The sequence below is a fragment of the Haliotis rubra genome, unplaced genomic scaffold (assembly GCF_003918875.1).
Source record: "Haliotis rubra isolate DU_JTF1 unplaced genomic scaffold, ASM391887v1 Scf529, whole genome shotgun sequence".
NCBI classification, from domain to species: Eukaryota; Metazoa; Mollusca; class Gastropoda; order Lepetellida; family Haliotidae; genus Haliotis; species Haliotis rubra.
In genome coordinates this window covers 30,595-55,187 of record NW_025767223.1, presented here as the reverse complement: position 1 = coordinate 55,187, position 24,593 = coordinate 30,595, and the positions used below count along the sequence as shown (strand labels likewise).

General features: G+C 39.1%; 1 protein-coding gene across 1 annotated transcript in view; it reads left to right on the top strand.

The window, feature by feature from the left end:
* Positions 1 to 24,154, top strand: part of LOC124252902 (cell death abnormality protein 1-like) — a 239,219-nt gene extending 215,065 nt beyond the window's left edge. The window contains exons 11-20 of the mRNA XM_046686582.1: positions 478 to 528; positions 1,649 to 1,684; positions 2,689 to 2,724; positions 9,695 to 9,730; positions 10,659 to 10,745; positions 12,078 to 12,097; positions 21,046 to 21,108; positions 21,874 to 21,909; positions 22,189 to 22,232; positions 23,771 to 24,154. Coding sequence (XP_046542538.1) covers positions 478 to 528; positions 1,649 to 1,684; positions 2,689 to 2,724; positions 9,695 to 9,730; positions 10,659 to 10,745; positions 12,078 to 12,097; positions 21,046 to 21,108; positions 21,874 to 21,909; positions 22,189 to 22,211 — 388 coding nt within the window. The 3' untranslated portion in view covers positions 22,212 to 22,232; positions 23,771 to 24,154. The remainder of the gene's footprint in view (positions 1 to 477; positions 529 to 1,648; positions 1,685 to 2,688; positions 2,725 to 9,694; positions 9,731 to 10,658; positions 10,746 to 12,077; positions 12,098 to 21,045; positions 21,109 to 21,873; positions 21,910 to 22,188; positions 22,233 to 23,770) is intronic.
* The last annotated feature ends 439 nt before the right edge of the window (positions 24,155 to 24,593 follow it).

The window sequence follows — 24,593 nt, the reverse complement described above, 5'->3', positions numbered from 1 at the left end:
CGCCTACCGTGACGATGCATACAGCCATGGATATATATAATGGATGTTAATTGAATGTTTTCTTTATATCTATGAATCTTAGGTCAATTTTCATTCAGGGAGAAGTCGCGATTTGGAATCGTTGTAAGTTACCTACCTATCAGGTCAAAGTGAAAGTAATCACTAACATGTTCATTTTTGCACAGAATTTATTAAAATGATGACGCATGAAGTGGTTATTTTCTTTGATTAATTATACATGGAAGGTCACTGTAAAGTCATTTCATTGAGTTCATTCATTCAATATCATTTTGGGGGCATTGCATGTTAGAAATAAATATTTTTATATTCCTTTGAAATGCTTTTGCCAGCGAGACAGTATTTAGAATATATAGGTTGGATGATTATTGCTCTATATCTATGGGTTCATAGTCAGGAAATTGATATATGATATAATTTTATGAAAATCCATTCTACATGTGAATATTTATTTTCCAGAAATACATGGCCGTTGGAATGTGGACGATCTTCAAATGCTGAAAATACAAGGTATTACATATATTGTATTTGTCATATCTTCATTTTGAAATAATAATTATCATAGATAATCGCCAGAAAATATGTCAAACCTTACCCACAGTGACATCCGTTCATCACACCGGTGCCTGGGTACCACATCTAATGCACAGTGAGATGCTCATGTCTAATGTAAGCAAGTGCTGTGTCCTGATGGATCAGCTCGCACTGAAAATTGCTGCAATGCGTCCCCTTGACGTCCCTTTTCCAACAACATGTCTTTGTTTACATTTTTTATCATGGTGATGTCAATACCCTGAAACGATAACATAACACACGGGGTACAAGACATGTAAATGTTAATGAAGCATTGTGTTTGATTGCCCCCATACGAGGCCTGTGGTAATCTCCAACCCATGGCGTGACATGCTCCTTTTGTTACCATGTTTGATTGGCATCAAAAGTTATCAGCTGCTGATAGTCCTTCGAATATTTTATAAGATAGATGCAACCTCGGTATGACAAGTATGAAATCGTAAAGCAGTAGTCTTTGGAGATTGACCCTGACTGACAGGCGTTCTCTGTTGAGCTTTGGCCTGTGACTTCAGAGTCAGAATCACTTTTCATGAAGTCTTTGGACCTGAGTACACCAACTTGTAGTTGGTAACTAAACATAGATAATGTTACATCTAAACATAGCAAATTTCCTATCGTGGCTTAAAATGAATCTTAATAGCATTGAAAATTCCAAGTCTTCACATATGTAGCGCTTGTTACTTGTCGATTTGTCAGCAATTAAGATACTAACAAGCTGCTGTTGATTTTCTTATTTGTCTCGGGAATGTTTTGTTTAATTGAGTAAAGTTTTTTTTGTAGTATGAAACGTTTGACAGATCGGTTACAGCATGGTTTTCAGAGTTTATTGTAAACTCCCCACAGTACTGCTATTGAGCTCTTTTACTGACCTAACAAAGGCCATATGATACAACTACATATTCACGCAAAATCGATAATCATAATCTTCGTTTGAGATGCTGAGCGCATGCACTGCTAGTTTTACTTTGCATCCAGAACTGTATAGTTTGGAAATGATATATGTTTGAGTCTAGTGAACTTAAACGAATAAATATTTAATCTAAATATATCTTTTCAGTGTAACCAGGGGAGCAAGCAGCGAACAGTCATTAAGGTAGTACCACTATTATTTAACAATATTGAACAGAGTTTATGCATAACAACTTTTTTTATTTCGTGGGTGCGACATTTCGATACTGATTCTTGTACCGTTGTCCCTGCTTGTTTCGATACAGGTTTTGGGAATGATATATATGTTTGAGGGCAGTGAGTTTACTCCAACTTATATTCATTCAATGTGAATATATCTTTTCAGAGTCTCCAGGGGGAACTAATACCAATACTAAAGTAATTATCACGAATTGTCCCCGAGTAGCACTCGTTTATCATCACTAAAGACTTGATTGAATAGCCAGACTAAGTTCCTGATAAGATGGAAGATTGCAATAATTTATTGGCTTGTCTTGTCCAGACCTGATCATATAGAGATTATCCGGTATAGGTGGAATGATGTTGCCTGACAAGCCACTGGCTTGGACGTAAACTAACTATTCAGAATGTTTTCACACTGTCATTGAGAGGTACAATGTACCCATATAACTTCATCAGTCAAACGTAAAGATTAACTTGAATTTTCCTGAATCTGTTTCGACAGGAAGTTGAGGGGGATTATCCTCGTGTATAGACAGTTCCTATCACAACTGGCACCTAGAAGCCACCAGAACACACAACAATTACTGATACCAAATGGATATATTTTCCGATTTTGTATCAAAAAGACATCTGCCGTAAGGATACATGGTTAGAGCCACTTCCCAGCGGCCTATTTTGCAGTAGTGTTATGCAATGTTGACGATGATGATGGCGTTAACGACCTTCTTTTATTCTGATGATAATTCGTGGCTTTTGTTACTGTGCAGTCATGCAGTTTTACAGAACCATACAACATCAAACTAAACCTACGCTGAAACAAGTCATATCACAAGACTGTAATTAATTTGGATAAAACCTATACATTCATGGTAAGACTGTTAAATTTGTATCGAATGAAGACTGTTATTGAGAAGAAATATGTGCTAATCAAATGAAAGTAAAGTTTCTGTGTCTACACATTTTCAGAGTTCCTGAAGAACCTGGCAGCGCAGTCGGCAATAGGTAGTATACATTATTTTTCATCAGTCTCCATCAGTAGTGACTGAGTTTAGTTTTACGCCGCACTCAGCAATATTCCAGCTAGATGGCGGCGGTCTGTAAATAATCGAGTCTGGACCAGACAAACGAGTGATTAACAGCATGAGCATCGATCTGCGATGACATGTGTCAACCAAGTCTGCGAGCCTGACCACCCGATCCCGTTAGTCGCCTCTTACGACAAGCATAGTCGCATTTTGTGGCAAGCATTGGTTGCTGAAGACCTATTCTACCCCGGATCTTGTGCATCTGTATTACAGTAGATGCAACTGCGACATGTTATTTTGTTGGCTTTGCTCGTCAAAAGAGGTTTATTTAATTTATTGAGTAGTTAGGCTCAATTTCATGATACCATATTCACGAAATGGGTCCGTAATTGAGCCTCCATCACTCAATCTTTAAATCTGATCCAGTTGAATTGCAGAGGACTTAGAACGAATTTAAATGAAGTACAGTTATTAATTCAAGATTATACACCATCAGCACTGTGTCTCCAACAGACGTGTCTTAAACCTACTGACAAATTTGACTGACGACAATACAACTGTCATCATTCCTTTTCACTACCAGGAGATAAGGCTTCTGGAGGATCAGCAGGGAGTCATTTACAGCCATCTCTAAATACAAATCTTCAGTTTGTTTCCATTCGGCTAGCTCTGTACATTGTCATTACTCTGTGCTCATTGCATTTACCTCCATCTACTACACTTCGACAATCTGAGCTTCAACAGCTATATGCTCAGCTGCCTAAGCCATACATAATCATAGGTGATCTGTGCTTAACCCTCTATGGGGAAGCATTCATATCAACAATAAAGGGAATCATTCATGCATATGCAATGATGATTCAAACACATATTTACACCCTGCCACTGGAACGTATTCAGCTCTTGACCCTCCCCTTAAAAATGCAAACGAATTTGATTAGTTCGTCCATGGTGACCTCTGTGGCTGCGAGCACTTTCCCACTAGTCTGAAAGCCATGAACATAAAAAAATATTTCCGTCGTCATCCTACTGTTCACAGCTTAGATCATGTTAAAGTTACAAATGCCGAGGCAAGTGCTTTCTTGGCAAAAACTACGTCTGCAAGATAAATTCCCGCACTCCTATGTAAAAAAAGTGGAACATGATTGAAAAAATCAAGGGCAAAGGCTCACATTTTTTTCTTCACCATCTTAAAAAAGGTGACAACGTATTAACTGATCAAACTGACATTGCCAATATAATTGGTGAAACACTAGCCAAAAATTCTTTATCTTCTAAATATGCTCCTGAGATCAAAACATACCAGAATCAACAAGTAAATTTCGATTCTAATAATGGTGAAGTCTATAATGAAGTGTTTACCCTCCATGAGTTACAACCTGCCCTGGATCAAGCTCATGATACGGCAACAGGTGCTGATAACACACACTATCAACTTCTCAAGCATTTGCCTGAGTCATACCTTGATCTGGATTTCAAGTATTTCAGGACATTTTCCTTCATCATGGTATAATACCATTGCAGTTCCCATATCAAAGCCTGGCAGGGATACCCAAATTACAGACCAATATCTTTTAACAAGTTGTGTGTGTAAAACCATGGAACAAATGCTTAATAGTAAACTGGTTTGGTATTTGGATATATGTAATCTTATAACAGATATTCAATGTGGTTTCCAAAGAAATAGGGGGCGGTGGGGTAGCCTAGTGGTTAAAGCGTTGGCTTGTCACGCCGATGACCTGGGTTCGAGTCCCCACATGGGTACAATGTGTGAAGCCCATTTCCGGTGTCCACCGCCGTGATATTGCTGGAATATTGCTAAAAGCGGCGTAAAAACCATACTCACTCACTCACTCACTCTAAAGAAATAGAAGTACGTTTGATCATTTAGTGCGTTTAGAGTCCTTTGTTAAAAATGCTGGCACTCGTGAAGAGCAACCTCCGGCTAGATAAGAGGTTAAAGCTCTTCCCCCGTGGACCCAGGGCAGAATAGGTCCACAGCACCCCAGTGTTTGTAAAAGGCAACCGAATTGTAATGCTGGGTCATGGGCTAGATTTCTCATTATCGACGGTAAAGATAATTCACCTATAAAAGATTCATCATTTTGCTATCTCAAAACCTATGTCCGGATTTTATTGGGAAGTGACATATGTCACCCGTCTTCGGAGCAGTTTGCTTCTGGTCGAGTGTTCATGGAGATAGCCAGCTCTAAATCATTTGCCAATTACAAAGTTTGCAAATATTGAGTTGCTGTGTCTGTGCAAAGGATATTAAATTCCTGTCACGGCATCGTTCAAGACAGAGCTCGTCTCGATGCTTATTATGTGCGAAAATATGAGAAACCAATAAAAAACGTGTAATAATTGCGGTACTTTGATAAGAATAATCCCGAGTTTCATTTTCAACATTTTTAGGAAATCAATTATTAATCACTACGAGTCGTATAAACAATAATATTATATTTATATGAAACTAATTAACTTTAATCTTAAACATAGGGCTTATATTTCACATCTCTGGGGATATTTCAGACTGACTTTTTGGAGGTCATTCAGATTTTTTCTTTATATTCAATTTAAAATTTAAGTCATTTTAAATATTTTCTTAGGGGTGTAATGTAGCTGAAAAATAGATTATTTTCCTTGCATATTCAATTAAACAAATCCCATTTGTGATTCTTTAACCCTATTTAGACATACACATTTGGCAATACATTCTTTTTATTATTATTAAACAAGAGAAACGTATGAGCCACTTTAGAAGAATTTATAGCGTTACTTTAAGAGTAATTATTTCATGTAATTTCAATGGTAAAAGGGTGAAAATACACACGTCTATAGACAAAGAGTTTGCAACCACAACATCAGCTTTTAGTGTTGGGTTTACATGGATCCACCAGATGGCGTCAAAGTCAGTACTTCGAATCGCCACCATTGGCAGCAATTACTTGTCCAGCATTGTCTCGGCAGACTGGATGCATCGACGAAGTCGCTCATGCGGAATACTTCCCCGCTCTTCCTGCAATGCAATGACCAATTGTGGAAGTGTCTTAGGCGTGTTTTGACGTTGACGTACACGTCGATTGAGTTCATCCCATAGGTGTTCTATCGGGTTTAAATCGGGAAGCCCATGGCAAGACATTTACGTTAGAATTGGCAAGGTTACGGACCGTGACGCGTGCTGTATGCAAACGTACAACTCCCTCTGTCGGTCCATAATCGGAATGTCAAATTCCCCTGAACCAGCACTAAATGAGATCTTTGTGTGCTGGACATCGCACCCCACACCATGACAATTGCAATTAGGAGCAAAACGTTTATTTCTCCGACGGTAAACACACTGTCGTTTATCTCGTGATTCATCACTGAACCAGACTCACCTCCAGTTTCTAAGTTTCCAGTTCCGATTGCGCTGATCCTGGAAGTCAAAAGAGGGGCGACAACTGGCTTTCTTGGTCGAATCCCCACTTTACGCAATTCTTCTCAAACCACGGATGCGTTGATCAGTCTCAATCGCTGTGGCAAGACAATGACGCAAGTAAGCAACCTGGAAGTAGCGGTCCTGGTCTTGTGTGGTAACTCTTGGACGGCCGCTTCTCGGGCGATCTTTGGCGGAATTTGTCTGAAGAAAACGATCCTTAAGGTGAAATATGGTGCTCTGATGAACGTTGAAATGTCGGGCAACTGCAGACTGCGAATCACCAGCTTCAAGGCGGTCTGTGTCGATGTTTCGATTGGCGGCATGATGATGTCCTCTTTTCCAGGCAAAAACAAATGACAAAAATAAATGCAACGTTTTCCTTTTTTAGGGATCGATACCGTGTAGTTTTCTCCTTACTTGCACGTGCCTTTTGCTTTGCATGATTTTTTAGTGACGTTTTGGCGAAATATTTAATTAAACGCTTCTAAAATATGGGAAAAAGTTAAAATTGTCGTTTGGCGCTGAAACCGTTTGTTTACAGTCAGACAAAGATGACGTTTTGGAACGTAATTGCATTTTTGTATTGGTTTTCCCCCGCAGCTATATGAGTACAATATTCTCAAAATCACCTATACGTTTCTTTTTTGAAGTGTGTATAAGGTGAAGAGCTGGTAATAATTACGTTAATATATGTGTGTAACAAATATTTCCTCTCTTTCTTTTGGATGTATCAAAGAGGTTTAATTCTTTAAAATCAAAAATCAAATCAAAAGCAAAAACAGCAATTATACAATATACGAGTGCTTCGGTACCATTGGAATCGAACAGGGATAGAGTTATCGTTCTTGTAGTTCTGATGTTCATGCATAAATATGAAATCTTTCGAGAGGGGCACGAGCCGTTATTCGAGTTGGCCACCAATGCAAAGTTACCTGTGCAGCAATCATTGGATAAAAAATATTTCTTCTTGAATGCCAGATCACAGCTCCATATTTACTGCGGAGCTCAAGGCTTTCCACACAGCCTTAGAATACGGTCGGAATTAAAATGCATATAGTCACTTCTTCATTTTCTCTGATTGAATGTCATGCCTACAGGCACTTAAATGTCAGCTCGAATGTCAGCTGAGAATTATGCTGGCCAAAGCGACATCGTTCTTTGTTGGTTACCTCGTCATGTTGGTTTGCATAACTTGATATATCAATTTCTCACCTAGAGTGATTTTAGAGAATTTGTACCCAATCTAATGCTAAAATAAATGGGACACGTATGTAGGCAAAAATACACTCATGAACTGAAGAATGATTGAATCACAGTCATGCATATTTTGCTTGACTGTTTTGATTTCTCTCTCATAAGGTATACATTTTATAGTTCATCTTCTTCTTGGAAGAAACTTTTAATGAAGATCATAATTCTTGGCTTTTTGAAAGAAATAACATTATTTGATGAACTTTGAATATTTGTATTATTTAAAAATTAGTGTGATGTTATCACCAACTGAGATTACTGATGCCGGTGGCACTCAGGGGGTTAAAGTACTGTAAAGTACAATATGGAACAAGTTTTTATGGATAACAACTTCTTTATTTGGTGAGTGCGACGTTTCGATACAGATTCTTGTACCGTTGTCAAGCAAGAGTGATACATGAAGTGGAGGAGCTGCATATTTATACTGTGTATAACAATGAAACTACATACATTGTAATTGACAAAGGAAACAACATAATTGCCATAATTGGTTAAGCAGTAAGCTGATGAAGCCAGTGAGTACACAAAGGATAGTGAGTGGAAGCCAGAAATGTATAAATACAGGAGTGGTACAATAAAGGGGATGTTTATACAATAGGTGCGATGTTAATACAATGGATTGGGCTTGATGGAGGAGTGGATCATAAGGAATGAAGTATCCTTGGTCACGGTTGATGGTGGGCTTATGGCGTTTGATGTGAATGGCTTCGGTGAGCTTGCGTTTAGTGAAGTCCGTTTGGTTGTTGGCGAGAATGGTGAAGTCGGACCACTCTATTTGGTGATTGGGGTTTGCTTTAATGTGGTCAGAGATAGCTGATTTGGTGTCGGAGTTAGCAACAGAGGTGCGATGTTCTTTGACTCGGGTGTTGCTGGGTCGGGATGTTCCACCTATGTAGCTTTGTCCACAATCACAGTTTATTTTATAAATAACACATTTCGGGTTGTTGTTGTTGACGGTGGGTTGTTTTCTTCCGTTGGCATGGAGGAGGTTGTTGAGGCTGGAGGACGCTGAGAAGGTTGTGAAGTAGAAGCACCGTAATTCCCCATGATTCCCAGTAAGGAGATCTAACTTTAGTTACTAGTGGTTTATAGCCTTGTTTTAATCTGTACTACATAATGTATTGAAACATGATTTGTTTTTAATATTGATGTAGTTGGTTTTATACGTACAAGTCTGATACTTACCTTACTGTTTTAATGTCCTCTGATGACTTGTTCACATCGTGATATGGCGGCATCATTGCCGATGCGATGACTTACTGACCTCGAAGCCTTACAAGATGGAACATTGCAAAGCTACAATCCGTTATTTATAGGCCATTTGGTATAGCTCGATTCTTGTTCCCCGGCAAACAATCTTGAGGACACAACCTCAAAACTCAAGATTTTGTTATGGTTGTTTCCTTACTCTGTCGTTGTGAGTAAAAACATTAACCTCGAAACATCATCAACTAAAACATAAAGTGTTTCTTAAATGTTCCTAACTCTGTTAAGATAGGAAATCGAGGAGTATTATCATACCACATCTGATACCTTTCAGGCTACTCAAGAGGATTATAATATCTTAACACGACCTAGAAGCCATCAGAATACACGAAAATAAGTGATAATCGATTGATATATTTACAAAGTGTGTATCAAAAAGACAATAGCCGTAAGAATTCGGGATTAGAGCTAGTTCTCACCAGCCTGTTCTGCCTTAGTAATGCCATGTTGATGATAATGATGGCGTCATAATAGATCAAGTCGGACGTCAACGATGTTGTTTCACTCGATTGATACTTCGTGACTTTTGGCACTGTGTAATCAAGTATTTTCCATAAACTTAGATGTCGGCATCAATCCCCCTTTTTGACGAACTGATGAGCGTGCTACACACTTTCTATACAACTAACTGAAAATCGTTCCTCATATGACGTCACTGCAGTGCTCTGGCGACACAGTTACGTAACCTGTCTGTGGTTTCGTTGGCGGGCGAGAGTGAAGCAGGCGACTTTTTGGCAACTTTTAATTGCTCGGTATTAATTAACCACAAGTTTTTTAAGAATGAATTTGGTGTTCCGCATAAGTCTAACCACAAATCTTTCATATGTAATAGTTAAAAGAGTACAAAAACACCCAAAGTTGATTTGTTCTCTAACCACTTATGCAACTGAATATATCCTATTAACTGAACTTTGTAATTTACAAACAGGATGGGGACATCAGTGGGTATAATAAGCGTCTGTTTATCTGGTAATATTTTGCATAATTGGTTTTGGGTGTGTGATTTCAGAGTCCATTGGGCATCTAGCAGCGACAGCTTAAGCAGGTAGTATACATTGTTTTGCATCAAACCCCCAACCCCCCATCCCACGTGCATGCACTAATATTACAACAAAATATATTACCGATGTCATGTACAATTTTAACTCACTCACACCATATTACAGTAAACATCAATGTAGCAAATGTTCCCTAGCATATTGACCCCTTGGTTGTCGTAAGAGAAGTCGTCGATTAATTGAAAGTATGGGATCACTGACGTCGGAACACTGCAATACGGTACTGGCCTATCTTGTCCAGACTAGCTTATTTTGAGCCAACCGGTATAGCTGTACTGTTGTTAGTCTGGCAATCGGTGGGGACATCACCTCACGAGTCAGCACTGTCTTGTTTCTTTACCCTATTGCTGTGTAAAATTCACTGACCTCGAAATATGATCAGAGTAACTGGATTCTGTTTCGACAGAAAATCACAGCCGGTACCGTGCTGATGAGTAATTCGAATTCGTTCCCAGCAGCCTATTTTGTCATAACATTATGCCATGTTCATGAAAATGACGGCGTTATAACAGAGCGAATTTTTCTCGATCAGTTCCATTTGATAAACGATCTCTTCTCGATCTGTTTGCAGAGTTCAAGCTCTGTAAATCTATAATATAATATCAGCTGAACCTATGCTGTTCATTTTTTTAATTTATTTATTTTAATGTTTTTATTTCCCAGCACATGTTTACATGACATTATAAATATGAATAGATGCTGTGCTGTTCATGCTATGATTAAACATTATCTAAGTATTACATAACATCTATTTACTGTACTTTGTGATATACAAAAAAGATTAAACGGTCATCAGTGACTACAATCTGATCACAAGATGGTGATCTTTGGTTCCTCTATTGTTCTTTACACCTAAAGCAGAACTGTTTCCGAAAAGAAACGACATTGGTGATATGTGTGAATGCATCTTTTCAGAAGTCGCAGCTTAAATCGCAGCACAATTAGCAAGAGAGGTAGAAGCAGATCTAGCAGCAGGGCTAGCAGCAGTGACAGCTTAACAAGGTATGAATCCATGATCCTTTTGTTACCATGTTTTAATCAGGATCAAAAGTTTGCCTTTGTGATGTGTCGACCATGATTGTGTTTTATTTTCTGCACTCCTTGTCTCTCATGCTGAAAGTACTTCGATTGTTTTATACTACAGTAGATATAATTGGAGGAAATGTCCCTTAGTAACCTTAGCTTGTGGATGCTTGAAGTCATTGAATAGTCAGGCTTGATGGCATCCTCACAAGATGGAACATTGCAATATTTCATTGACTTATCTCGTCCAGACCCGATTATTTAGAGGTTATCCTGTGTAGCTGGACTGTTGTTGCCCGAAGCCACTGGTGTGGACATAAATTAACTACTCTCAGATGTTTTTCACAGTTCCCATTCGTAACATACGTTACAGAATATACCACAATGAGAAATGACATTTAGTAGCCTTTGCTCTTCTTTAGTTTGTTGAGTGGTTGGGTTCACTTTGCTGAAATATGTGAACATATTAGCATTTTCTGTATTGAGATGGCATCCATGTTACTAGTCTGAAACGAATACCGGTTGTGATATAATTTGTCAGAGAATATTCCTCATCAATTTTCTGTCAAAACAGATTCAGGAACATTCCATAAACTCATTGCGTTTCCTTGGTTATTATATTTACTCACAATACCCACAAAGGCAGTGAGCAAAACAATATCGGATGTTTTGAGGTTATGTCCTTAGCTATGTCTTGTTGGGTAGAAACAAGCGAAGTAGTCCAGTGTTCCATCTTGTCTACGTCAGACGAGATGGAGCGTTGGACTACTTCACTGACTCATCGTGTCCAGACTCGATGATTTAGAGGTCTCTAGGGTACATTTAGCCTCGATTGTTTACAAAGTGAAAGGTTAGTGTTGACCGGACGATACATTGCTTACATTATGGTTTGGGGTTGCGTAATATACTAAAATAGAAATGGTATTCCAGTTTTGACCAAGACTTTTCGGCTTTGCCCTCTCATCGCCCATATACGCACCACGTTTAAAGATAAAATGCCCGTTGCTTGTCTTTTCGCCATTTTTCTGAGTCTGGTGATATATATTTGAGTAGCAGACAAACCTTCTCTCGAAGAGGACGTTTTTCTTTAAAGGCATGTCATAAAAATCCTATCACGATTGACAACTTGAGAAAACAATAAGGAAATTATACTTTGTGAGGTGATAGGTGCTTGCTCGGTAATACTCAAGACCGCTTTACCCTAATACATTACAAAATGTCAGAAACCCTCTTAGTGTCAACTGAGCGGACCATCACTGACAGATATGTTGTCACTACTTTCCATGTAGCAGTCATATTTTTCTTCAACAGACATGCTGCGGGAGCGGAGGGTAAGTATTTTGTTACATATTTCACTTAGGAGCAGAAAGAAACAGAAGTTGTGAATATTCTACATTTAAAGCAAACAAGGTTTTATATCTGATCTGAACCAAAGGTCTAAGGGTTTAGCGTCGTGCACTTTGCATTTGTACCCGTAAAACAAACAGTAGTTGCTGAAATTGTGCTTGGATGATATCAGCCATAGAATCAACCTTGATGGACTCTCAAAACACATGACGATTACATTTTGATTTGATTTCGCCCAAGGCATTGAGAATACGGACCCACTACTTAAAACATTCATGAGGTTCAGCAACCATATTGATAATATCACTTCTGCCTATGAATCGTCGTCAGTTGTATTTCATTTGCGCACGTGGCTTCTGGTAGCTGCGATACCGGCTGCAAATTGTCAGCTTACCGAGTCGACAAGTCTTTTGGAGAATGTTTGAGGAAATGTGTTCCTTTCCCGCTTTTGAAATAAACACGCTTCCAGTTCCCGAGGTGTGTGTGGCTGTCTTGCAGCTAACAGTCTTGCCCCCAGACGTTTTCAGTTCCCCGATGACTAAGACGCCCATAGCATCTCATCCTAGAGACCTAGATTCTGTGGTTAATCAATGTCATGAAGTTAACATTGAAACCTTGGAAGAGAGCCCAGACGTGATTACATCTTCCCTGTAGTTACTTGCTGACGATGTAGTCTTGCGATGTTAACGAGACTTTGGCAGTCGACGCTTAGGTCATTTTGTTTTCTTTATTTGGTCTTTGGTGGTTTGTGGTCCTGTGCATGGAGCTCAGGTCGATACATTTCGTTATTTGCTGTAGTGAAACACATAACTATCGAGTCGACATCACAAAGTACTACTCCCACCCGATTCAATGTTGGAATAAGTGTGAAACAACATACCTTTTTGATAATCAAGGAAAGGATTATAGCTAATGGTGTCCGCGTGCGATTAATAATGGCCGTGACCTTTTCATGAACTCAAGAGCAGATAATTTTAGTTTATACGCAAGATGGGAGTGTTTTCCTTTGGCATATGCCGTTGCCTTAGACTGTATGAGTTTAGTTTTACGCCGCTTTTAGCAATATTGAAGCAATATCACGGCGGGGAACACCAGAAATGGGATTCACGACTTGTACCCATGTGGGGAATCGAACCTGGGTCTTCGGCGTGACGAGCGAACGCTTTTACCACTTGGCTCCCCCGCCGTCCCCCGTTGCCGTAGAGTCTGTCATATAAGCTCACTTATATTTCTTTTCGGTCATGGAGTGATTTTGTCGTAGTTTATCATTAAAGTAATCTACAATTAGATACAAGTTAACGTGCAGAATCAAGTGTCTTTCTCATCCATAAATCTAAAACCGAGTATGCATTTTAAATATATTACAAGTATTCATATACACATGATGAGGCATTAAAATTTTATGTTTTAAAAGAATTTCACTTTTAGAAAAATATTTATCAAGGCAACAGTGTTATATCATTAGTTCACTGTAAATAAGTATATAACAACTGCTCTCTCGAAATATTATTTAATATTCGTATTACCCTGTCATGCATTCTTTACAACACTTCTGTAGCTACCTGTATGTCACATTTTCTTTTATAAGAAAACCAAAACAATGTCTCATTGACAACCATTAGTTAAGATCGCGATCTTAAATACATGCCGTCTTACAATCGCACTGAGATCGTCTTTGTGCAAGTGGATTAGCGCAATTGTATGATGATTGTAAAGTTGATGGTAGAGCCTAAGATTGACTGCAAGTGGGCCCAGGTCACAAATCAGTTTAAGTTGAGCGCGGAGAGTCATTGGATGGGTGACCGTGTTCGGAGGCTCGACTACTGAGAGTTTCTAGGACTTCAGTTCTGTCTCTAAACAAAGCTCATATGATACTTGTGGTCTCACCTTAAGCAAGTGGGTTTGTTCAAACTGCCTCTGTCCACCCTTCAGAAAATGCGTACCCGGTGGGATAAGTCATGTGGCTATTAACCTTCCAACAGGCAGCTGGGGTCACCCGGTGTAATAATAATCAGATTATGTTTGTGCAGTATGAGCAGGATAAGAAGTCTGTAAAGACGCGTTGTAAATAGTCTACATTATTATTACATGTATTTACACTCCGATGCGGCCATCAACATAAGAAATGTGGTACCTTGATTTGGTTGATAAGATGACTTTTTGCCACTGTTGACATCACAGACGCATGTGCTGTCAGACCCACTGCAAACGTCGCTGCTGTGACGTTGAGTCTAACATGGACCTTGAATGGTTACAGTTGTCTTTGCTGCTCGCTACTGCCAGTCAAGCAGACATGTTAACCGGATATTACGATCCTGCACTGGAGTTGTGTGACCTTAGCACTGCATACAAATGCTGGCCATGGACACTGCTTGTCTCTTCATGCTATGCGACCATACTGGGGATGGTAGACACGTGACATCCAAAGTGCATCGCCCCTGTAGTTGCATCGTCCCCTATGGCAAGTTTTACAAAAAGAACTCATTACTGGTCTTTCACTTTGCGTTTGACAAAACTGTTTAAAAGAATGACCCCATCCCTAAATAGAAGGATAATACCTGCAGTGATAAGAAGAACATCGTGTGATAAATACTTAGTATAAGCAAGTTACGATACAGGCAGTTTTAAGAAAATCGGCTGCCTCTGTTTTTACCTGACGTGTAGCTTGTAATTCATTTGCACTATTATGATACCATAAAGAACATGATGGGAGTATTGCATTGTTATTCTATAAAGTGTTAACTGTAAAGCAAATATGTCGCCTGACAAATGCTAATTTGTTGAAAAAGAGGTGGGGAGGGGGAGTTTGGGTCCCAAAGTCGTCCTTTTTGTTGACCTAGTTAAACAATTGTGTGACCTCGTGACGCAGTTCACTGACCCTCATAACACTGGTGAAGAAAATTTAGAAGCTATTGCCTCATTCCGCAGGTGTATAACCTATTACTTTGGGGGTCCAGATTGGCCTCTTTACTTTGGTAGATATGACATGAAGATTATCCTGGAAGATATGACATCATGTGATATTTATGGATTATCCGGTTTAATCCAGTTTTCCATAAGACTGTAAAACTCATGCTTCAACTCTGAATACCATCAAAAATTAATTTGATATTGCCGAATTCACATCTCCTTGTGAGACGACAGCATTCGTTCAGGTAGTGTCATATTCTCTTCTAAAAATGGAACGATTTCATAGGAAATCCAACGTGGAAAGGTAAGTTGTTTTCATTTTAGCCTATTTACACAGTTTACATTCACATCACATAAAACAATTCTCCTCTGAGGGTCTTCTTTAGAGGCGCGTGTTTGAACCTGTTGAAAGACTTCACGGTTGAGTGAAGTTTTACAGACGCTTGGATGGGTATTGTGTTTGCAGTTTAAAAAAATATAAAAAAGCCCGGGCTTACACATGATGGTTGCTAAAATGGTTGGGCAAGCCCTCAATACTATCTAAATATTAAGCTTTCCAACCTTGTGGGCTTACACGAAAAACATGGCTTACTACTCGCCTGGTTTGAGCAGTCACACCGCTCAGGTGTCCCCTAACAAGGCGCGTGTCTGAACCTCTTGAACTTTATTCGGAAGTTCCAGAACCCTCTCTCCCTCCATAACAGGGTGACCACAAAAGATCAAACACATGCTATTCATAACTATGCACTGGAAGGTCAGCTGTCCTGGCGACAGATGATCGCCGCGAGTGTACAGTGCGTTCATGCGAGACAGTGCACATGTCCGAAGGCATTTGGCCATATCACTTGAGCGTTTGTCGTTACTGCTAATTTTCTGAAATCGTGTTAAGCTATCCATGGTGGAAATAGCATTAGTTTCAAATCCCACATTCAGAAAAACAACCAATGTCTTCCCTCTAGAGGTCGTGTCCTCTTACAATTTGAGTACTTCCTACAAGAGGGATAATAGTGGTTTCGTTTGTCACTTGATTTTTCCTTGTAAATGTCTTTTTTGGCTTTGGTTGTTCATACGTTTGTCAGTAAAGTTGTGTTAAAGACAACTTTTATGATCCAAATTCATTGTTCTATTTTAAATGCGATCGATTGTTGTACCACGTTTCATTAAGAACATATCGATGATATATTTAAAACAGTCCTAAAAATGAAGTTATAGGTGAAGTAATACTAGGTTGTTAACATTGAATTTTCACTGAAATGTCACAAAGCACAGCACAAGCATATATGCTAAACATATAATGTTGTTACTTACTTAAATATGGGCATATTATAGCTAATCAATTATCAATATAACCTTTAATAATATAAGGTCGCTCTCTCTCAATCCTGAATCACTTTTACTTTGATTATTATGTCGGCAGTACATTATCTTATGTGTCTAATATATGGGTTAAAACTGAATTTTGAAAGGTTACATTTGAATTTTTGTAAAACAATGTTAGATGTTAAGAAATCAACATGTAATTGAGTGGTTAATGTCGAGTTAACCGCTTTTATTCCACAGGCAGTATAATATAAAGTATATGATTAAATACTGGTGCAAGCTTCTTGTGACTGATAATAGTATTGTATGGGGTATTTTGTATGAGAAGGTAACTATAGAGACACGTGGTGTAAAGCATTGGGCGTATCAGGTTAAATGTAGTTAAATCATCATTTTGAAATAATGATCCGATTGTGACCATTTATAGCTCATTTTGTAGGGAAATCATCTAGCTTTCGACCCGTAGGCCTCGGTGGGGTGAAAACGTGGTGAAAACTAACTTTGATTGAGGAAGGGGTGGTTTCGTCGTTACATCCCTTTCCTTTTATATTGTACTAGGGTAGGGTCTATATACCTTAGATATCTTTTTAACGCTGTTTTTAAGCGCGACACGCCCCTGTGATGGTGGTATGGCTGCAGCTGCCGACTAAGCATTGACGAAGGAGGCGAAACAGATGCTGTTGATGTTTCTGTCTGTCTACGTCTCAACATATTGCCTGTCTTGGAAAAGTCTGATAGGGTGGTGGGTGATGGGGGTGTACAGGGGTACGCAACCCCTCTTTTCTCCTGAAAGTTTATTAAATAACCATTGAAACTCTCGTGAAAACGGGTGAAACTGAACTGGGCACCTCCCCACCCGCTTCTAAAACAGCTGTGTCCGCCCCTTGTTGACTGCATGCTGGTTCGAGTTTAAATGACGACGAACCTGTCTACTTTTATCTAAATATTCGTCTTCTGGGAGGATATGATTTTTCAGGCTTTAGATGCCCTGTTATACCCTGTTCTCGCCTTTTTGTGCTTTAGCGTGTTCGATCACTTGCTGGGTGGGTGAGACAAAGTCGACTTTAGGTTCTTTGTAGGAAGAAGAAGACTGCCCCTGTTCTTCTTTTCTTATTAATTAGCCGCCATATAGGTGGAATATTACTGAGTGCGGCGTAAAACTCAACTCCACTCACTCACTCTTTCCTTTTTCGTTCTTCTAAGATTTTAGGCCATCCAGGATCATAAGTTCCAGGGCTTAGATTTTCGAAGCTCTGTTAGCTCTGTTAGCTCTGTTAAGATAGTCGTAAGTTAATGTTATCGTATGGCACTTATGACTATCTTAGCGCTAAGAGAGCTTCGAAAATCCAGGCCCAGAATTCTATCCACAGAGATCATACTTGTTCTTTTACCACCTCTTATTTTTACATGTTCTTAGTGGACACTTTAAACGACATGTTGAAACAACAAATGAAGCAATTGCTTCAATATTCGTTAAGATTTGATAAAACAAAATTTTCTCCCAAACATAAAAAAACCGAAGGTGTCAAAACACACCTGCACTGTGTCTGATTCAAACGCCCAAACACAACAACCTAGTGCACGTGAAAGACAGACTTCCCATGCATGTTGTTGCAACTTTTCCTGTAAAAGAAGCCTCACAATCACCCCAACAAGCAGGGTCATTGCATGGCTACAGGATGGTGAATGCTTAAGAAGCGTTGCTCGTCGTCTTCAGGTGTCCCCCTTCCGTTATTTACAGTCTGAGGGAACGGTTCCAAACCACTGGCAGAGTACGTGACAGACCTCGATCAGGAAGGCCACGAAAAGCAACAAGGGCAGAAGATCGATATGTTACACTCCACGCCGTTAGGAACCGCTTCACAACTGCCAGCGCTCTACGTCAACATCTCAGCCACTAGGAACCGTCTCAGAGCTGTTGATCTATGGTCACGTCGTACAGCGTCTGTCCACATCATAGAGCTGTAAGACTGGCCTGGACCAGAGTACATTTTGAGATGGAATCATCAACAGAGGTCCGGGTTACTATTCACTTACGAGTCACGATTCTGTCTTGAGCACAACGATGGAAGGATTAGGGTTTTGAGTCGGCGTGGAGAAAATTACCACGATGCTATTGTGAGGGAGAGGACAGATTTGGTGGTGGCTCTGTGATGGTTTGGGGCGGCTTGAGCTTACATCAGTGTACATCACACACTTAGCTACAAATATAAATCCACATGTCTACCCAAGCGGGCCACCTCATTCTGAGGTATTCCCACCAGGGCCAAAATTGACAGTCTGCTTCCCAGTTCTTGAGAACGAAACCACATTGAAAATACTTGCAAGCGTCCCTCCTGATTAAGTACACAAATCATGCCTGGGCCATTTGACTAGGACTCTGTTTCATTTGCACGCCAAGACTGAAAGGAAATCAACCGTTCATGGAACCTTGTTTGAGGTTTGATCAGAGGAAGGGTACTGTCCATACACAAGTCTTGGTGTCCGCATGCATTTATGATATCCTCGGGAGAGCAACGGAAACAAGCCTGTGCAGTTCAGTGTCTAAACCAAGTATGAGCTTCACCAGTACAGGTGATCATTACGATTACAAGTAGGACAGCGCAGAAGGGCCATTTGTCCCTGATGGAAATGACTTTTATCATAAAACATGGTTTTTTGGACGATCGCCTCAGCATCCGTCTCAGGCCATTTCGCGAGCCATAGGGAGCAACTTGGCAGTCATACGGAGCCATCTGCAGCGTCATCTGTGGAGCCCTCTTCTCTTCTTCTGTTTCTATAAAAATTGGCATATCTAGCATAGTATACAGAGGTAGCATCTTTCCCTCAGACGTCAATACTGGAGTCATCTGTTTTTGAGGTGTGGCTTCATAGAGTATATCTTCAACAGGACTCTTGGGGGTTTTGGCTTGATTCACACAAATTAGCAAAGTCGAACAACTTTGAAGGTCCAAACATCTTTTCGTCAGTGAGTCAATCTATAAAGTAATGTCGGAAATAGAAAAAAAAATTTAAGCAGTTACTCTGTATCCCTAAAATTTACAAAACTGCAAGTAGCATATGTCGAAATAACCCAAATCGACCTAACTGGGCGTTCAGTGGGATGCGTAATAGGATATCCAGAAAAGCATGTTACTCGTAAATTCGGGCAAAACTTCGTTCAGCCAGGTATGACGACGGACCATCGACTCACCTGGCATAAGATGCATGTACTACGTGCTGCGCATGTAAGTATATGATACCCATATCATGACCACCCGAAGATCGACAGGACTGGATATTATTTGTAAATTATTATGACATGCCGTTTACTGCCCCAGTTTTATTCCGTTATCTTAGCTGATATCTCTATCGCCCAGCCCGACCCTAACCACCAACTGCGACACCTGTTCTGGTTTTGCTTTAAAGACGACCTCTCCTACCTGTTTACTTTTAAAGTGATAGTGAGAATCCTTGGTAGCTACGTCCTTAATAGTTTCAGTATTAAAGGTATTATTATTACGTCAGACATCGTTTATAATGAAGCTAAATCTAATTTCAAAATGGACATTTATAAAGTGTCCTTTGTAATACAATATCATCGCACACTACTTTGCATAAAGCCATTGGCTGTTTGACGTAAAAGTCGCTTTAGACCGCACTGCTCATTTCTGGAATAGTCTCTCCTCCGCAAAGCCCTTTGTACGTTTACTATATTTCCCTACCACCGAGACAGTAGTTAGGCCTTAATTTGTAACAGATTCACACTTTCACATATTAACTACATAAACTGTAGATATAAATGTGAAAACAAACAGGTTTTTTTTCTATTTTCGACAGCTCGTTAACTGATTCTTGAATGCTTTGAGACTCTTGGTCGGTGATTTGGTGAGTACCGCCTTCGTCTGCAGTTTTTGTTTCATCTTTCATGAAACAATAGTAGTTGCAGGGTGTATCTTGGGAGGTATTCTATTTCCAGGGACGGTCCTTGGAAGCATATCTGTGACCTCAGAATCTTGGGAGAACAAAGGTAGCGTGCAGGTGGCACGCTGATGATCATAGCTGGATGGATTAGCTCAGAGTTTCACCTGCAGTTTGTCCCGCTGTTTGTTGTACAACACATCATTGCTCAAGGGCAAGGACGTCCATTCCTAAACTTGAACAAGATTGCTAGGAGTTTGTTCAGGACTGTCTCCCCTGCATATTCTGCTTACACTCATCGTTGACACCTCTTAGTAACAAGCGGACAGAGTTGTTGGCGTTGTCAGAGAGGCGTTTTAAGCGGTCTTGTTAATAAGACATCCACTAATAGTCTTCCTCAGTCAACTCACAGAAACGGGCCATCAACCCACACTGTGTATCTTTTTTACGATATATACCTGCCAAGTGGGTCTTGTATAAGTCGCTTTGAGCCATGGTGTTGTGTAGATTGGAAATGTCAGAAGCAATGTCCTTTGACTGTGAGGCCATGTTGACTGTGTGGCCATGTGAGGTCGGTCAACAAATTTGCTGACTTTGGGACTCCACCCCCATGCCCCCTTTACAACACTTATTTGTTCATCACAAGCACTGACTGATGTTAAATAGATGATGTTTACATTATAATGTTGATTAATTTTGGAATTTTCTGATCCAGACTAGATCGTTCACAGCCACTAAACATTAATTATTACAAAAATGTATGACTATATGCATGTTAACGTTTGGAATCTATTGTGTGTAGGAGTTCCTTTGTTGGAAACTCACGACACAGACGACGAAGAGGAGTCGCAGAAAAGTAATACAGGTAGTATGATCAAGTAAATATGGTTGATATTAAATTCGATCACGTAAGATGACTCAGAGGAAGACACTGGTGTGTCTGTTATACAATAGGGGCATTATATCACAAATTATTTCGAAAAGGTTTGATTAAAACGTATAGTACTTAAATCAGCCAGAAATGGCTTGATAACATAATATTGTAAAGGGCAGAACTGAAATATTTTAATACTGAACCATGGTGGCAAACAGATGGGCCTTTAGAATCATTTGTAAAATATGTGTTTGATGAAGTTTGTATGTTTTGTCTGATACATTGGTAAGATGTCTGATGACATATAACAGAATTGTACCTCCATGCTTCCATGTTCATCTCAATATTTAACAATATGTTTCCATTAAAGAAAAGTAAACACATAATTGAACCTATTTTCCACTTAAACTCACAACAAGCTTCCCAAAATACCTTTTAAAGTTGCCTTCAGTCGGTTATACTCATATTTGTACATCGCTTCAATTTCAAACTTACACATTGTGTGTATCAGTGAATAAACTATATGCTGTCATTATCTCAAGTGTGTACTACGAACATAATAAACACTCGTTTCCATATTGAAACTCGTTAAGGTTATATTTTCGGATGTCATTATGACACTTTTGCGGCACTTTATGAAAATAAAAATGTTATGTAAATATTGAAGGAATAATAACTGTGGCGAAAGAGAGTCAAATCATTATTTTTGAATTCTTTAGACATTGTAAAAATGTCTTTTCCATATTTTTTTTCAAGAAGCTGACAGTCAACAGCCTTCGCAGCAAATGCAAGGTAGGATGACCACATTTATTTTCAACAAGTTCACTTAGGAAATGTATATGACCTCAATTAATCATGTACGAACTTAGGTATGAAGGAACTTTCTCTGATGAAAGATGTAAATGTGTGTAGATGCAGTTTCTTTCATATGATGCTCAAGCAATTCTCGTCATAATATTTCAGTTTGTGCGTACAAAACGAATACATTTTGCGGTGCTTTATATCATGGATTATTTACAGAAAGTGGTGTAAACACACATCCCATGCCGTTTAACCATGATATGTATTTAGGAGCTGATAACAGCTTTCACTAGAAGAAAACAACCAAACAGCAGGTAGGATACCCAAATATATTTTTGACTTCATATCTGTGCTGACACTCCCTTGCCATAGACCTATTACCATTAATCACATTCTGCTTGAATGTGTTGACCTTTTTAGTATTAGACAACGTTTCAAAACTGTGTTTCTTCCAAAGGGAGTGAGTGTTCGTGCTGACCAGGTATTCATTTCTTTCGTAATTTGAGACAATTTATCAGACTGGGTGGTTCTGAAAGATGTCCTTATGCAACTTTAAATATATTACAATTCTATATGCATATTAGACGTGCTTTGACCACATTTTGCATTCACGTGGCAAGTAGGATTTAGATGATAAAATCTAATCACTAAACATGACTTAGGAAACGCCCTTAAAATAACAAGCATCCATTTGACACTGATCCTGTTGACATGCGACTGCCCAAATCAACTGATTTCGGATCACATTCCTTAAGACTGACACCCATTGTGGACACCATTAAAGTTCAACCCTTTCCGCAGTATCTAAGGCATTGTCGATTATGTTAAGATCACTTAACGCTTACGTTCGGATGCGCTGCTGGTTGAGTAAGGGACAACACAACAGTCAACCAACCTGATGAATGTTGAATCGTTTGTGGGCCTTCGAGACAATTTATCAGAATAATTTTGTCAACCATACTTTCTAAATCTATGTCAAAATGAATACCTAAAAGTGTAAATTCAGTATGAGACCAGTCAAAATTCCAGTCTTTGCATAATTTTAGTCTTGATCTGTTTTTTTATCCTATCCAAAGTAACTTTGTTTTTTCAATATTAATTGTTAACCCAGTAGATAAGAGGAATAAAAATTGACAATATTGAAAACATTATGTCACAATTTGCTGATGATACGGCGGTAACACTGGGTGGTTCTGAAAGATGTCCTTATGCTACTTTAAATATATTACAATTCTATATGTATATTAGACGTGCTTTGACCACATTTTGCATTCACGTGGCAAGTAGGATTTAACTTACTTAAGAATCAAGATTGGAATTGGCTTACTGAACTATTCCTCTATTGCGTTAGGTCACGAAAAATTATCAATGACACTTATGGGAGTGTAGAAAAACAAATGTCTTGATTTGCGAAAGTAAAGGAAGAAATGATATATGTATGAACAGATCAAAGGTGAGAGGGAGTGTGGTCTCATGACATTGAAAGGCACTCGCACTCATTCGTCTTTCATTTCTTTTTATTCAGAAACATTTTGGTCTTCTTTTGAGAGATGTCTGTACTTTTATAACTGAACATAACCCCAAGAGTCGACGTCCAAGTCGAAGTCCTGCCCTCATCAAACAAACAAAAATCCATAGTTTTGTCTCTGTCATAGGCAGAATCTGTGAAAGCTGTATGAAACGGCTCTATATCAGAACTATTACATCTGTATGACTGAGGCTGGTCATATTAAAATCTGGATATATTGAGATGTGGTAAAGATAGGATATTGCTGAATGCAGTATTAATTTCAGATATGACTTAATTCGATCTTATTTCCCATATAACATCCCTTCATTGTTTTTTTAACAGAAATCACCCAACCTTGATCAGAATGCACAACGTCCTGAAGCCATGATGCAGTATTTGCTTTTTACGAAATGAGAGAAGCTTTTAAATTCTCTGCACTGTTTCTTGAAAATCTGACGGATGCAATTATGATTGTGTTTTAACATGTATTTAACATTATATATATGACTCGGCGTCTATTTGAGCTGTGAAACATTAGGAAAAAGAGCGTTCATTTATTTGATTTGAAATGGAGGATATATCTGTACTGATGTTTTCTATATTATTTTGTCCCTGTTTTCTATACTATTTTAACAACAGCTAGATGTATTTTGCTGCTTTAAGATCATTAATTAGATGTATTTTGCTGCTTTGAGGTCATGAAGAGTTTAATAAACATTCGTGAATATATAATGCTTGTGTTTTTATTTTACATATTGAATACAACTGTCTGTACTTCATGAATTTCAGAAATAGAATGTCTATTGTATAGAACAGGGGCAGTGGGGTAGCCTAGTGGTTAAAGCGTTGGCTCGTCATGCCGAAGACCCGGCTTCGAATCCCCACATGGGTACAGTGTGTGAAGCCCATTTCTGGTGTCCCCCGCCGTGATGTTGCTGGAATATTGCTAAAAGCGGCGTAAAACCAAACTCAGTCAGTCAGTCAGTTGTATAGAAAATTCAACGTATCCGAGTATCAGTGGTGCTGCAAGGCGGTGACCCACTTCCTTTGAGCATTGTCTTTATGATACTCTGTTGTGTTTGTTGAGCTCAGATGATAAAACCTGATGACTAAACATGACTTAGGAAACGCCCTTAAAATAACAAGCATCCATTTGACACTGATC